At 37.4% G+C, this 15,569-nt stretch overlaps 1 protein-coding gene across 12 annotated transcripts in view; it reads left to right on the forward strand.

Annotated features, from left to right (window-relative positions):
• The window catches only part of PHLDB2 (pleckstrin homology like domain family B member 2), a 261,962-nt gene extending 246,648 nt beyond the window's left edge, over positions 1 to 15,314 (forward strand). For all 12 annotated transcript variants that reach the window (XM_066346827.1, XM_066346829.1, XM_066346832.1 and 9 more), the window contains 5 exons: positions 4,775 to 4,865; positions 5,794 to 5,940; positions 8,510 to 8,729; positions 13,544 to 13,629; positions 14,233 to 15,314. In XM_066346827.1, the coding sequence (XP_066202924.1) occupies positions 4,775 to 4,865; positions 5,794 to 5,940; positions 8,510 to 8,729; positions 13,544 to 13,629; positions 14,233 to 14,373 (685 nt within the window). In that variant the 3' untranslated portion in view covers positions 14,374 to 15,314. The remainder of the gene's footprint in view (positions 1 to 4,774; positions 4,866 to 5,793; positions 5,941 to 8,509; positions 8,730 to 13,543; positions 13,630 to 14,232) is intronic.
• The last annotated feature ends 255 nt before the right edge of the window (positions 15,315 to 15,569 follow it).

A 15,569-nucleotide genomic window follows, 5' to 3' on the forward strand; every position in this document is an offset into this window, starting at 1 on the left:
TTTATAGAGATGAAATTTATAAGTATGGTTCCCATTTTGGTCCTCTGTGCAAATGAATGAATCTGGCTAGGTTAACAGGGATTGGGTAGTTCCAATATGCAAATGAGGGAGGAGGAAGTAAAGTCCATAGATGTCCATACAGCAGTTGTTCCAGGATGTTTATGGCTCAGCCTTGAACTGAGTTTAGCAACAGGCTAGCAAATTAATAACAGCTCTGAGAACTGAGACAAGAGATGCTCATAGACCTCACTTGTCCAATGTCTTCCTGACTATTAAGTGACTCTTTTATCAAATGGTGGCAACATAATATTGTAGAGCAGCAAAAGTTTTGCTGTGAATGACAGTGACTTAACTGTTAAGGAAATATTAAAACTCAACAATAGCAAAAGCGTGACTATGAAGAACAAGTGTCTATGTAGAAAAATTAACTTATTTTTAAAAATAAAATAACTAAGTACCTTTTAAAGTATATATGGTATAGTTAAAAAAAAAGAATAGTTGACTTTAGATACCTAAAAGTAATGAAGACATGAAGTGGTTGATGTTAACATGTACTTTCTATCAAGTGTTTTCAGAAAATCCAGTTTATTTGGAGCAAAAATTAAGACATTTTTGAGGGCATTGCCAAATAAATAGATTGAATATAATTGGCAGAAAAGTAATTAGAAATATTATAAACTAAGAGAAAACATCCTGAAAATTTATTGAAAATGAACAGAAATATTTAAAGTTGGATAGATGTTTGAAAACTTACCCCCAGGATATGCCCAAATTACAAACATATGAAAAACCATGAACTGAAAATATTTGTTTCTAACCAAGTTATTTGCAACTAATTCGTCTGGATAAGTTTTATGTGGCTTCAGGGTCATACTTAGGCCAATGAATGGAAACTGTAGGAAGATTTTGATTCAACATAAGAACCAAATTCTAACAATGCTGTTCAAACAATGAAGGAGTGGACACAGTAAGTTTCCTATAACAATGTTCAGGCCCAAACTAGATGAAAAAATGCAAATCTTGTAGAAAGAACTAAGGGACAAATAGGAGTTAATTTATTAGTTTGTGTGGGGTTTTTTTTTAAATGGTTAGTGAGACCTGAAATTTAGTGAAACTCTGATTATTTCCAACTTAATTGTAGACATAAGGCATATATATATATATATATGCCTATATATATATGCCTATATATATATATCTGATGTCATAGAGAACACTACAGAACAGTGATTTTCAAATGGTGTGCCACAGGAATTTTTAAAATATGCAGTACCTGAAATATTTAGTCAGGGGCACTAACCTCGTTTTGCTTAGATTGTCAAATAACAAAATTCCAACAGCCAACACCACAATAACAGTCCAGTGTGAATAATCAAAATTATCCTTTTATTTTTGTCAGATAGAAAAAAAAAATTTTTTTTTTTGGTGTGCCACAGAATTTTAGCAGTTAGTTTATGTGGGCCGTGAGATTAAAATGGTTGAAAATTGCAGTTGTAGAATATAAACATAATTGTGTGCTATTTTATGGCCTGCATGTGTGTCTTAGGCTTAAGTTCATGAAGTTAGATATTCTTAATAGAGGGAAACACAAATTTCTGCTTAAAAACTAAAGATTTAAAAAAATTCTTGCTGGCTGAAGAGAGAACTTACCCATTGTACCTCCCCTAGTAGCTCACAGAATACAAGTGGTAAGAAGAAATTGCCATGGTCTTCTGTTCCTGAGGAGAATACACCTGGCTAGAAATCGGCCTAAAGTAACTCTGGGAAGTACAGCCTAATTGTTAAGCTTCTAAGGATCCAACATTCCTAAGGCCATGTCTCTTCTTGGTAGATGCATTTTATAATAGAACTGGCAGTTCTGATTGTTTCCTTTTAAAGACCTAAACTTGTTTTAGATCTGTATTAGGTTCACAAAAAAAAAAAAAAAATTGAGAGGAAGGTACAGCTTTCCCATACACCTCCTGCCCCCTGCATTCGTAGACTTCCCCCGTAAGCAGCATCCTCCACCAGAGTGGGACATTTATTAACAAGGACCTATATTGGCACATCGTTACCACTCCAAGTCCATAGTTCTCATTAAGGTTCACTCTTGATGTCGTACAGTCTATGGATTTAGACAAATGTGTGATGACATGTATCCATCATTATAATATCATACAGAGTATTTTCACTGCCTTAAAAATCCTCTGTGCTCCATTCTTTTTTTTTTTTTTTTTTTTTTTTTTGTATTTTTCTGAAGCTGGAAACAGGGAGAGACAGTGAGACAGACTCCCGCATGCGCGCCCAGCACACCCACCAGGGGGCAACGCTCTGCCCGCCAGGGGTGATGCTCTGCCCCTCTGGAACGTCGCTCTGCCGCGACCAGAGCCAGTCTAACGCCTGGGGCAGAGGCCAAGGAGCCATCCCCAGCGCCCGGGCCATCCTTGCTCCAATGGAGCCTTGGCTGCGGGAGGGGAAGAGAGAGACAGAGAGAAAAGGGGGGGGGGGTGGAGAAGCAAATGGGCGCTTCTCCTATGTGCCCTGGCCGGGAATCGAACCCGGGTCCCCTGCACACCAGGGCCGACGCTCTACCGCTGAGCCAACTGGCCAGGGCCATGTGCTCCATTCTTTCATCCCTTCCTTCCTCCCTTCAAATTACAAGCAACCACTAATCTTTTCACTGTCTTTGTAGTTTTGCCTTTTCCAGCCTGTAATATAGTTGGAGTCATACAGTAGTTTTTTTCAGATTAGCTTCTTTCACTTAGTAACATGTATATAAGTTTCTTCCATGTCTTTACATGGCTTGCTAGCTCATTTCTTTATAGTAGTGAATAATATTCCATTGTCTGGATAAACCATAGTTTATTTATCTATTCACCTTCTGAAGGTCGTCTTGGTTGCTTCCAAATTTTAGAAAATATGAATAAAACTGCTCAAAACATTTGTGTTCACAGAACCAATTTTAAGATAAACCTATATCCTGTGTTACTACAGTATTTATCTCTTCAAAACAACCTAGACTTGAGATGATCTGAAATATGGTTTTGGCAGACCATATTAATAATTATCTTATGCATTTTATTTGAATTCATTTCTGTATGAATATCTTACAGACACAAATTTCTACTGTGTGCATCTAGACTCTCCTCAAGAAAGTCTAGAAAAGAAGACAGATACGTAAATGATTATACAAGTGTAGGTGCATAAGAAAGAATTTTGTTGGGTGATGGGCACACAACACAACAGTTCAAATACTATAGAGACGTTCACCTAAAACCTGTGTATTCTTGTTGGTCAGTGTCACCCCATTCAATATAATTTCTAAATTAAAAAAAAAGTTTTTTTTAAAACAGCCTTGGTTCTCCATGGATGGATTATCAGGTTAAATAACTTTTGACCTAGGCTATAGTCTCTCTTTTCCAAACTAGTGAAGTAAAATGTAAGCAAGTGAAAAATCAAAATTTTTGTTTAGTGTTAAACATTTCTAAGTTCTTCTCTTTCTCATGTAGTTATCCTTAACTGTTCTTGCAGTGTTCAGTTCCTGTGAGTTTTTTTCCCTTTACTTGTTTGTGTGATGTCTTTCCCAAGATGCATTGCTTTTGAAGCTCTTGGATCCCTTCACCCAGTTTGTTGGTATGGCGCTTGCATATTATTGACAAAACTGTCCACCGCCCTCCCATTGCACCTGTAAGAGAAGTCATTTTCTTTTCATTTTATTTAAGAAATTAAAATTAATGGGTGACATTGATCAACAAGAGTACATAGGTTTCAGGTAAACATCTCTGTAGCATTTGAACTATTGATTGTGTTTCGTGCCCATCACCCAAAGTCAGATCATTTTTGGTTTTAATTAAATGAGAGGCAAAGAGACAGACTCCCACATGTACCCCAACTAGGATCTACCTGGCAAGCCCCCACAGGGTGATGCTCTGCCCATCTGGGGCCGCTGCTCCATTGCTTAGCAACCAAGCTATTTTTAGCACCTGAAGTGAGGCCATGGAGCCATCCTCAATGCCCCAGGACAACCCACTTGGGCCAATTGAGTCATGGTTGTGGAAGGAGAGGTGAAAGAGAAAGCAAGAGAAGGGAGAGTGGGAGGGGTGGAGAAGCAGATGGTGGCTTCTCCTGTGTGCCCTGACCAGGAATTGAACCCCAGACTTCTACACACTGGCCGACACTCTACTGCTGAGCCAACTGCAGGGCCCAAATCATTTTCCATCGCATTCTTTACTTCCCTCCTCCTAACTTCCTTTCCCCTAAGAAATCTTTTTTTTTTAATTGGCATCGTCATTTAAGAAATAAAATATCCTCGTATGTGAGGGCACAACAAAAGCAGCAGCTAATGACACATATACCCAAACCAAATAAAGTGACTTCAGACTTTAGATGTCATCTGCCTAGAATTTTAGTGACAGTCTTATTGGTCTGTTATTGCTGATTAATTCACCTAGCGGGAGGGCCTCCCATAGGCCATAATTTTTAGACTTGCAGGAAGCATTTTGAGAACACTCTTCATAAAATTTGTTTTGGGTTTGTTTGTTTATGAGTAAAACACTTTACTTTGACGTATTTTGCTTGCCTAGACTTTGTCTCCTACACTGAAGTAAATCACTGTTACCTACAATTTTCAGAGTTGAATAGACTTGCTTTTTCAAACCAATGACTCTTTCAGTTTTTTCAGTTGTATTGGATTTGATCATATACCTTCATGAACCTGTGTGTGTGTGCGCGTGTTTGTGTTGGAAGAGATCTCAATCTTAAACAATATTCTTGAAAGGCTTTGTGTTTTATTCAGTGCCAGCACTTCAAATATTGCCAGAATAGAAGAAATGGAGAGACTTTTGAAGCAGGCTCATGCAGAGAAAACACGGCTGCTTGAATCCAGGGTAGGTCGAATATCTTCATTTCCGAGGTCACCGATGTGAGGGTTCAGGATGCTCTGCACTTGATTGACATCAGAAAGCTGTGCTTGGTCCTCACTGTGCAGTGAGATCGTGGACTAGTCACTCAACCTTTCTTGGCCTCATTTTCTTATCTGAAAACTAAGAGTGTTAGATGATTTTTAAGGCTCTTTACTGCACTACAATTTTTCATAATTTAAAATAGATACAGTGTTGACGTAGACCAAAATGAATGCTTTGTATTATACTTTCCCTTTGATGGCCACTTTCTTTGCCTGCCAAAGAATAAGGAGGAATGTCATGTCTTTATGCATTCTCCATTCATTGCCAGCTTGCATTAACTACACTATTGTAACATTAAAAATCCCTTATTACTGTGTCTGGATTTTAAGCCAGAATCTGAACTTCCTTAGGAATCCCCTAAAATGCCTTTGCATCCTGTCCTAAGGGCACCTCCTTTCCTTTCTAACTTCCCCGTGTGCTTCCTGTGCAACCTTCAGCGCAGAGCAACAACAGGAATTGGAAGGACCCGTGCGTGACCCTCAGTTAGAAGACAGCAAGTGAAAGAAAGGCTATATCTCATGACTGGTGTTGGCTGACAATTTGTGAGGCTTTCTTACTAAAAATGAGAGAGTTATAGTCACCAATATGAAAAGGACACAATGTAATCACAAGCTGGATGTTCACTTATACTATTTGATTGCTAATTACAGTTAGTGGTTGCCTCTCTGCACAGGATGATTTTGAAAGCTGTGTGAGAGGTGAGTTTGGGTGTTTTAGTGGAGGTTATATATTGTAAGGGACTAGCTTATAAACCAAAATTTCCAGTGGGAATTTGCTCTTTGATATTAATTGGAATCATTCAAGTATCACCAGTGTGTCTTAAAATTTACTCCCGCCTAATGATATTTAGGAACGGGAAATGGAAGCCAAAAAACGAGCTCTGGAAGAAGAGAAACGACGCCGAGAACTCCTGGAAAAACGACTGCAGGAAGAAACTAGCCAGAGGCAGAAGTTGATAGAAAAGGAAGTGAAAATAAGGGAGAAACAAAGGGCACAGGTTGGTGGATCTATCTGAATAGATAAGAGTATGTTGCCCCCTAGTGGCTGTTCTCTAATGGATGGTAAATGCTATGTCAGGATGCCTTCCCCGGAATTAGCTCCTGATGTGTAATGGCTAAGAGAGAACTGTGCCTTAGTGGGCAAAATAATATATGTTTATTTTAAAACTTATCGGGGACAGAATAGTCAAATGACACTTTTCTCTACTCATGCATGGAACGTTTCATGGTAAAGGCTCTTTTTCTTCTACCCATTTTTTGGGAATATATTTAAAAGGCGAATGTGGTTTGTTTTATTTTGGGGTGTTTTGTTTTGAGCAGCTTTCAGAAAGGCAGCTGGATTCACTACTGAAAACAAAGACAACACCCAAACTAAAACCCTTAGTGAAGGAAGAGAAGAGGTTCCATTAAGCCATCTTTTGGGAGCAAACATTCCAGAACAAGATAATTTTAACAGCCCCGTTTCTTGGTGGTGGTGTTAGTGTTTGGTTTTTTTCTAAGTAATGTATTGTCATACATGTCCCATGTGCTACAACAGTCCACACATATATGCACAAGATTACTGAACTCAGGCAAAACTTGGGAAAAACACCCATTCTTTTTTTTTTTTTAATTTTTATTAATTTTAATGGGGTAACATCAATAAATTAGGGTACATATATTCAAAGAAAACATGTCCAGGTTATCTTGTCATTCAGTTATGTTGCATACCCATCACCCAAAGTCAGATTGTCCTCCATCACCTTCTATCTAGTTTTCTTTGTGCCCCTCCCCCTCTCCTCTCCCTCCCCCCTCCTTGGTCTCGTTTTTATGTCCCACCAATGTATGGAATCATGCAGTTCTTGGTTTTTTCTGATTTACTTATTTCACTCCGTATAATGTTATCAAGATCCCACCATTTTGTTGTAAATGATCTGATGTCATCATTTCTTATGGCTGAGTAGTATACCATAGAAAACACCCATTCTTATTAACAACTTCTTATCTTGGTCATCATAGAGTTTGAATTTCTGATCTTGTCACCAGAGCTTCCTCTAGTGTATGATGTTTTTTTGTTTTTGTTTTTTTGAGAAACTCAAATAAAATTGTGTTAAGTCCATGTTATTTAAAGTTCAAATCAGTTTTACAAAAATTTACTAGACTTCAAGGTAAGGGGTACTGTTTCCTTTATTCTTTGTAGTTGTGGCAGTTGATAGTTCAGCAGTGAGAGACTTTCTTTAAGGCTTTGATGTATCATAAGTCTGTGATATCTTTCTACAGTCAAAGTACCACAGAATCAAAGGCAAAATATAGAAGAACAATAAAGTGAAGCATGTTCATTTTGTCTCATTACTGCCAAACGTTGATTCACCGTGAAGGTATCTGAAGCAGAACCAAAAAGCACAGTTCTATTTTAACCCTAATTATAAGTTTTGCCTCCAAGTATATGATGAGGTCATTTTCCTCAGGGAAAAGAAATAGGGTAATTTAATAAAATAAAGAATTATGTTAGAAATACTGCCCATGGTGATCTGTGCTTCCTGGATTAGATGAACCTCGACTCCAGCCATAGTAAAATAAAAGGCATGTATGTCTGTCTCTTTGGTGTCTGGGCCCTGGATCGCTCTTTGTTTCCACTTCTTACATTATTTTCACTTCACTTTGCAAAACATACATTTCTGCCTTCAATTTCTATTAGAGTTGGGGGTCTTGTAGGGTCTGTACTTACTAAAGAATGTTCCTAAATTATATCTGAATTCATTTAAGAACTATTGTGAGCCTGATCAGGTGGTGCACAGTGGATAGAGCATCGGACTGGGATGCAGAGGACCCAGCTTCAAAACCCTGAAGTTGCCGGCTTGAGCGTGGGATCATAGACATGACCCCATGGTCACTGGCTTGAGCCCAAAGGTCATTGGCTTGAAGTTCAAGGTCACTGGCTTGAGCCCAAGGTTGCTGGCTTGAGCAAGGAGTCACTTGTTCTGCTGCAGCTCCCCCCCCGCCCCGTCAAGACACATATGAGAAAGCAATCAATGAACAACTAAGGAGACTAAGGAGCTGCAATGAAGAATTGATGCTTCTCATCTTTCTTCCTTCTTGTCTGTCTGTTCCTATCTGTCCCTCTCTCCGTCTCTGTCTCTGTCTCTGTCACATTAAACAAAACAAAACAAAATTATTGTGAGACTGTGGTGGGAAGAGCTGGGAGCTTTATAGTAGAGGAGTCCTTATCTGTAGGAAGTAGCCCAGGTAACTTCATGGTTCATTGCCTGTGTTTTTTCAGAAGTAAGTACCTTTCTGAAAGCTAAGATAAATGACACTTTCTCATTTTCTCATCTGTCCTCTTCAAGAAATAAAATCCATTGGCCTGGGTTTATCCACTCTCCTCACCCTATATTGGAGCATCCTTCTTAAAATGCTATTTTTTAAACCCTACATAATGATGTTTTTTCTTAAGTTCTTATAATTACATGGGCATTTTAACACTTAGGCTTTTAGGATTTTTTGGTTGCTTTTTTCTGTTTCTATACATCTGTGACCTAAAATTAAACAAATAATGAGTTATAGGTGCAATTGGTTTGCCTTTCCCAGGCTCGACCTTTGACACGCTATCTGCCTGTCCGGAAGGAAGACTTCGATCTGCGGAGCCACGTGGAGACTGCTGGCCACAATATCGATACCTGTTACCATGTATCCATCACTGAGAAGACCTGCCGAGGATTCCTCATCAAAATGGGTGGAAAAATTAAAACTTGGAAAAAACGTTGGTTTGTTTTTGATCGGAACAAGCGCACATTCTCTTATTATGCAGGTGGGTGATGAAAAAAACGTGATATATTCAAATTAGGAAACGTCTGATAGAGAACAAAGACAGTAAAAGTCAGTATAAATAGGGATATCAATAAGCAATAGAAATAACAGCAATATTAACTTTGTAAATGTATTTTATGTTCAGATTATATGGTCCACATGATATGAATTTCTTCTTAAAAATAAATAAAAATTATGTTGTCTAAAATGTGTGAATTGGTCTATTCTATAGTGCTGATATAAGCTCAAATCCAAATGAATATTAAATTTAATATATTTCTGAGACCAAAATACTATCTTCTTAAACCATGAGACCAGAAAAAATGTTTTCTAGGTATTTATTTATGGTCATATGCCCTATTTAAGTCACACATAATTAGACAGCCTTTACTCTTAGTCTTTCAGCTATAATTTATAAACTGGGATGGTCTTGTGAACACAGAGAGTAAAGCTTATCAGTTAACTAGTGATTAAGTATTTATGAAGTAACTGAAATCTTTTTGGATGCTTTAAATCAGTGGTAGTCAACCTGGTCCCTACCGCCCACTAGTGGGAGTTCCAGCTTTCATGGTGGGTGGTAGCGGAGCAACCAAAGTATAAATAAAAAGATAGATTTAACTATAGCAAGTTGTTTTATAAAGATTTATTCTGCCAAACTTAGCGAAAATCCGACATAAAGTACTTGGTAAGTAATTATTATTATATGCTTTAACTTGCTGTAACTCTGCTTTATAAATTTTTTAAAGTAGTAAAGTTACTTCCCTACTTTATAAATCACCATTACTGTGGAACCAGTGGGCGGTTAGAAAATTTTACTACTAACAGAAATACAAAAGTGGGTGGTAGATATAAAAAGGTTGACAACCCCTGCTTTAAATGATAGATTATGAGAAACATACCCTACCTAATCTCCCAAAATACAGGAATATTGGTATAACTGGTACACTTATCAACAAGCTTCTTGCTTACTCTTGATCACATATGAGACATGACCGTTATTACCACAAGTATAGCTCTGCCCTCTTTTCAGCTGCTGAAGAAGGGTAGTATCATCCCAGAGGTTATGAAGAGACTCTGTTATGGGGTAACTGTATCAGCATTTATAAGCATTGTCAGGAATTGTTTATCTATGTGATAAGTAAAAAAACAACAACAGCCCAGTCATTTCATCTATAATGCGAGGTCAGGATATGTTTATGAAGAGAGGGGTGAGAAATCAAGAAGTATGTAGGAAGAAATGAAACACTGGCTATGGATTTCCAGAATTGGGATGGGATGCATACTTTTCAGTAATAAGCTCTTGGAGGGCGGGGGGGGGGGGGTGCCAGTTACTTCAGTGGCTGGTAGCCTGACGTGAGTGGTGCAGCCCTTTCAGGTTCCCTGCTTTGCCTCTCTAGGGCTTCCTGGCCTTGAGTTTTAAGAGAATCCAGAGACATTCTCTTCAGTTAGTACAATATAAAAGCTGCCCATTTAATAAGACATGCCAATTTAGTATCTATAAAATGCTAAAACAAAACTTTGCTGTGTGGCCTGACCAAGTGGTGGCACAGTGGATAGAGTGTCGGACTGGGATGTGGAGGACCCAGGCTCAAGACCCCAAGGTCACCAGCTTGAGCGCGGGTTCATCTGGTTTGAACAGGCTCACCAGCTTGGACCCAAGGTCGCCGGCTTGAGCAAAGGGTTACTCGGTCTGCTGTAGCCCCACAGTCAAGGCACATATGAGAAAGCAATCAATGAACAACTAAAAAAAGTGCCACACCGGGGGAAAAAAACCCAAAAAACAAAAACTTTGCTGTGTGCTAGTCTCCACAGGCAGCCTCACCTGCAATTTTCCAAAAATAAAGTTTTGAAATAACTTCACACAAAACAGCTTCATTCTCTCATCTCTGGGATCCTTATTTCACTCTTTTTATCTGTCAGCCATGTAAGTGAGTTTTTCCAAATTTAAACTTCTTAGTGACTGGTTTTCAATTTTTTATAAGTACCAAAATCTTTTTGGCATATGAAGATTACTCAAAATCCTAGTGCATAAAACAGACAAACTTATCTCTAATTCAGCTTTTTAATATTGATATCTGATATAACTAACTGGTGAGCCCTAGTCTGGCAGATAACTGCTTGTTTGGCTCTGTTTACAGCCATCATCAGCTTAGTCTGCTCCCCACCTCCACCCCCACTCTTTCCCAAACAACACGAAGTTTAGGAATAGATCAGTCCACAGGATGTCATACAGATTACAGTGCAGCTGGACTGGATCCCATATTCGCATGCCCCTTCAGCTTGTGGGTGAGGTAGAAGATCATAGTATGTGCGAAGAAACCATAAATGTGCATGCTGAAAGCTAGTCTTACCGAGGTCTCTCTGTTGACCTTGACCCTGGGATCTGTACTTGGCCTCTTTATACACATTAACTGGGTAACTTTGGAAGAATCTCCAAAAAAGTGAGACACAGAAAATATGTCAATTGAGAAGATAATGCTAATGAAACAGAATGAATAGCATTATCTCATCAATTTACAATAGCATTATTGATTCCCTTAGTTCAGTGTCCTTGTGAGACCTTTATTTTTCAGAGTTCTTGCTCATGTATAAAGTGCTTTACAAACAAGGGTTTCATTCCCCCGTTTTCTGCCTGCTTGAAACACTGGCAAGATTTACTTTGATCTCCAGATTTTGTTTTACATCTGTTTTCTAAAAACAAAGTATTATTGTGTTCCCATGAATATTGTATTGTAGCATCCTTTCAAGCAAATAAATGTTTGAGAGATGCACTGGGTTAAATACAATTAAACAGCTTTATTTTTTACTGAACTTCTTAGGGCTATTGTTCTTCAAACTAGCTATTGTTGTTATTTAGTAAAAGGGACATTCATTAGCAAAAATTAAAATTAAAATGTAGTGTGGTGATTGTGGGGGCACAGGGGAAGGTGGATATAGGGGAAATAAATGGTGACGGACAAAGACTTGACTTGGGGTATGAACACATAATGTGAATGGTGTACAGAGATGTGTTATAGAATTGAGCACCTGAAACCTGTACAATTATGCTAATGGCACCCCAGTAAATTCAAGTAAGAAATAAAAATAATAAACTAATTCAATTTAAAACTAAAAATAAATATTCAACCAAAGTCTCTATAAAGAAATAGCCTCTTTCTCATTACAAAAGTTCTGACCTTTTTCCATTGAAATATCCTTTTAGATTTTCTGAACTCATTTACATATAAATTCAGTATGTACATGTGTTTTGTTTTTTTTTTTCTTTAATACAGTTGGGACCAAATTATTCACTCTTTATAACTTTTTTTACTTAACAATATTTCAAGATTTTTCTCTAGTAGGCATATACTGGTCCACCTCCATTTTTTCAGTGGCTGTTAGATTTCATTTTATGGCTGGTGTATAACTGAGTTAGTTCCCTGTTAAAGTTCAAGCAGATCTTTTGCAGCCTACTCCAGTAACAAATACAAATCCATGTGCATGTGCACGAGTAGCAGTTATACAGTAAAGTTTTTGAAGTAAAATTGCTAAGAACATTTTTTTCCATTTTTAATTGTATTTGTTTTATCAAATTACCTTCCAAAAGGCTTTTTTTTTTTTTTCTGAAGCTGAAAACGGGGAGAGACAGTCAGACAGACTCCTGCATGCGCCTGACCGGGATCCACCTGGCACGCCCACCAGGGGCCACGCTCTGCCCACCAGTGGGCGATGCTCTGCCCCTCCGGGGCGTCGCTCTGTCAAGACCAGAGCTACTCTAGCGCCTGGGGCAGAGGCCAAGGAGCCATCCCCAGCGCCCGGGCCATCTTTGCTCCAATGGAGCCTCGCTGCGGGAGGGGAAGAGAGAGACAGAGAGGAAGGAGGGGGGGTGGAGAAGCAAATGGGCGCTTCTCCTGTGTGCCCTGGCCGGGAATCGAACCCGGGTCTCCGGCACGCCAGGCCGACGCTCTACTGCTGAACCAACCGGCCAGGGCCCCAAAAAAGGCTTTTTTATTTGCACTTCTACCAACATGGTCTGATAGAATCTCTTTCTCTGCACATTCAGCCATACTTTAAAAATATTTTAATGTGCCCACATGTATTATGATTCTTGATGAATTTAAATTATAAAATATTTTAAAAACTTATTAAAATCACAGAGTGATTTTTTATTTGGTTGGTGTTTGGGTGGTTTGGGGTTTTTCATGTTTTAGTTCTTACAGTAAATCTGATAAAATCTTAGAAACAGTTTTGTAAATGCTGTATTGAAGGGACATTAAATTATCGATGTGAAACTTTGTTAGGAACAGGGAAATAAATTAAGCATGCTGGACAAGAAATTGATAGAAAATAAATATGAGTAGAATATTATTTTAAATTATAAATCAAAAAACATAATTCTTACAAATTTCATTACAATAGCTCTACATATTAATATTTCCATTAGAATGCCTTAGAGAATGCAGAGAAATAATTTGCATCCATGTCAATGGTGTTTATACTTTGTGTGCTAACTTGATAGTCAAAAGTTCTGGGTTATCTTTTGACTGCTAATTTTTTTTCCTTTTTCTTTTTTTTTTTTTTTTTTTTACTAATAATTTGCTGGAAACCTTTAGGCAAAGTCACTTAGTCCCTTCAGTTTGGAGAGACAATTTCATCACTTTTTTTCTTTTTTCAATATAGAACCAAGCTAATGGATTAAATTAGAATATCTGAATTAAAGATACAGATAATTTAAAGACTAAGTAAATATTTTAATGATACCTATACTGAATTATAACTTTTTCTGTCCATTGGTGGTGATAGCTTATTTATTTTAACATGCATCTATCATTGCAGACAAGCATGAAACTAAATTAAAAGGAGTAATATACTTTCAAGCCATTGAAGAAGTATACTATGATCACCTCAAGAATGCTAATAAGGTAAACATTAATTTTCATATTCCTACAATTTTAATGAATAATAAAGTTGGGGAAATAAGGTTGTTTAATTTGAAGCAATTTTGATTTGTTATTCTGACATAACAGATAGATATGACCAGAATGGGGCTAGAAAAGTAAACATTGGAAGTAATTAGTATGGCTGAATTTTTGGTGAAAACAACAAAAAAAAACCTCATGGTGAACTGTCAAATATTCTGGACATGTTGGTTTCAGAAAGACCTTGCCAAATGACTCTTTGCTAGGGTTCTAAGATACTACCTGGTTATGAGGAAGGATCTTAGGCTAAGAAAGTTATTTACTGAGCAGCTCCAATCAGCTAGGTACACTCCTAAAGATTTACAAAGTGACTGTTAAGTGGAATGGTGATCTCTCTGAAATTTCCTGTGCAGAAAGGCCAGAAGGACAATCTTAAAGGTTTTGGGACTGGAGTATAGGTTACATTAGAACAAAAAGAATGCCTAGGTAGATTTGTATTATAAATTGGGAACTTTTCAAGAGAAGCCCTGATATATGTCTTGTGTTATTTCATGTTAAAATTTCAAGATGCTTGTGTTACATTTTTTTTCCCTTTTTGAATTTTAGAGTCCTAATCCATTACTAACCTTTAGTGTCAAGACACATGACAGAATCTACTATATGGTGGCCCCATCGCCGGAAGCCATGCGGATCTGGATGGATGTTATAGTTACTGGAGCAGAAGGTTACACTCACTTCTTATTGTAGTGAACTGGAGCAACAGTCCACTTCAGGGAAAACTGCAATAATCTCTTCCAAGAATGAAGCCATATTCTATCCCAGATGGAAAGACCCAGCAGACCCACCCTTTAACTGTGTGTACTCAGAACTCCTTGCATATGAACAGAAGTTATTTGTAAATGAGAAAGAAGGGGTTTTCATTCAAAACTTGATCATAAACAGCAAAAGAATTGAGCACATATGAGAAAGAAAACACTATTTTGGTAAATAGCATCACTTATAGGAGCTTTCCTAATAAACTATCTTTTATCAATTATTGATTTTGGTGAAATAAACAGTTTACAAAATGTACATAGTTGGAAATAAGAAATTATTTTATTACCGAAATCATTGGCATTGACATTACTGTAATCAACTGTCTTTAAAAATAGGAGCATTTTGTTGAAGGTCATTTTATAAATATAAGAAAGAAAGGCTTAAAAAAGAATATATCACAGGAGAAGCTTTTGCCCTAATTTTTAAGTACTGCATCAAAACCAAAGACTTGATGTGACTTCTTTCTAATAGCAGTTTCAAGTGACGGACTGCATTTAGTGTTACTCTACACTTTAAAACGATACTTTGATGCCCTCAAGTGCCCAAGAAGTTGATTTTTAAGAGTTTCCATCAGCGTAAGCTACTGTACACGTATAGCCAATCACTTTTTGTAAAAGAAGAAAGAACAAAAGCCATGTGTTTTAGAAAGAAGCAGTCTTAGACAAACATTCTGTCACATTGGGCAGTTTAAAATAAAATAATATTTAGTGTTAGGAGCTTGTCTTCCTGAAGATTTTTCCATTCCCAGTACTGAGAATAAAGGTTACCAGAAGCCAATTTCCTTAGGTTGTCTGATTTTTCTTTGTTGTGGAGCACACCTGTTAATTGCAGCATCACATGTCATAACTATGAAATCAAAGCTTTTTTTTTTTTTAACCAAAGAACAGACCAATTAAAATACTTATTTACAGAAGTGCTGTAATTTTATAAAAAATCAAATGAAGTCTGATGTTTCTGTAATGTGCTATTTTATTATGTATTTCGTTACAATTAGCCTTTGTTTTTTAGAGTTAAATTTATTTTTGTTTAATTAAATGACTTCAGGCAAGTCTGTTTCGTAATAGTTTTTTTAAATGCCATTTATCAGGTTTGTTATGTTGTGTATTTTTAAGTATGAATGTACTCTT

This window comes from Saccopteryx leptura, chromosome 8 (assembly GCF_036850995.1).
Source record: "Saccopteryx leptura isolate mSacLep1 chromosome 8, mSacLep1_pri_phased_curated, whole genome shotgun sequence".
In the NCBI taxonomy this organism is placed as follows: domain Eukaryota; kingdom Metazoa; phylum Chordata; class Mammalia; order Chiroptera; family Emballonuridae; genus Saccopteryx; species Saccopteryx leptura.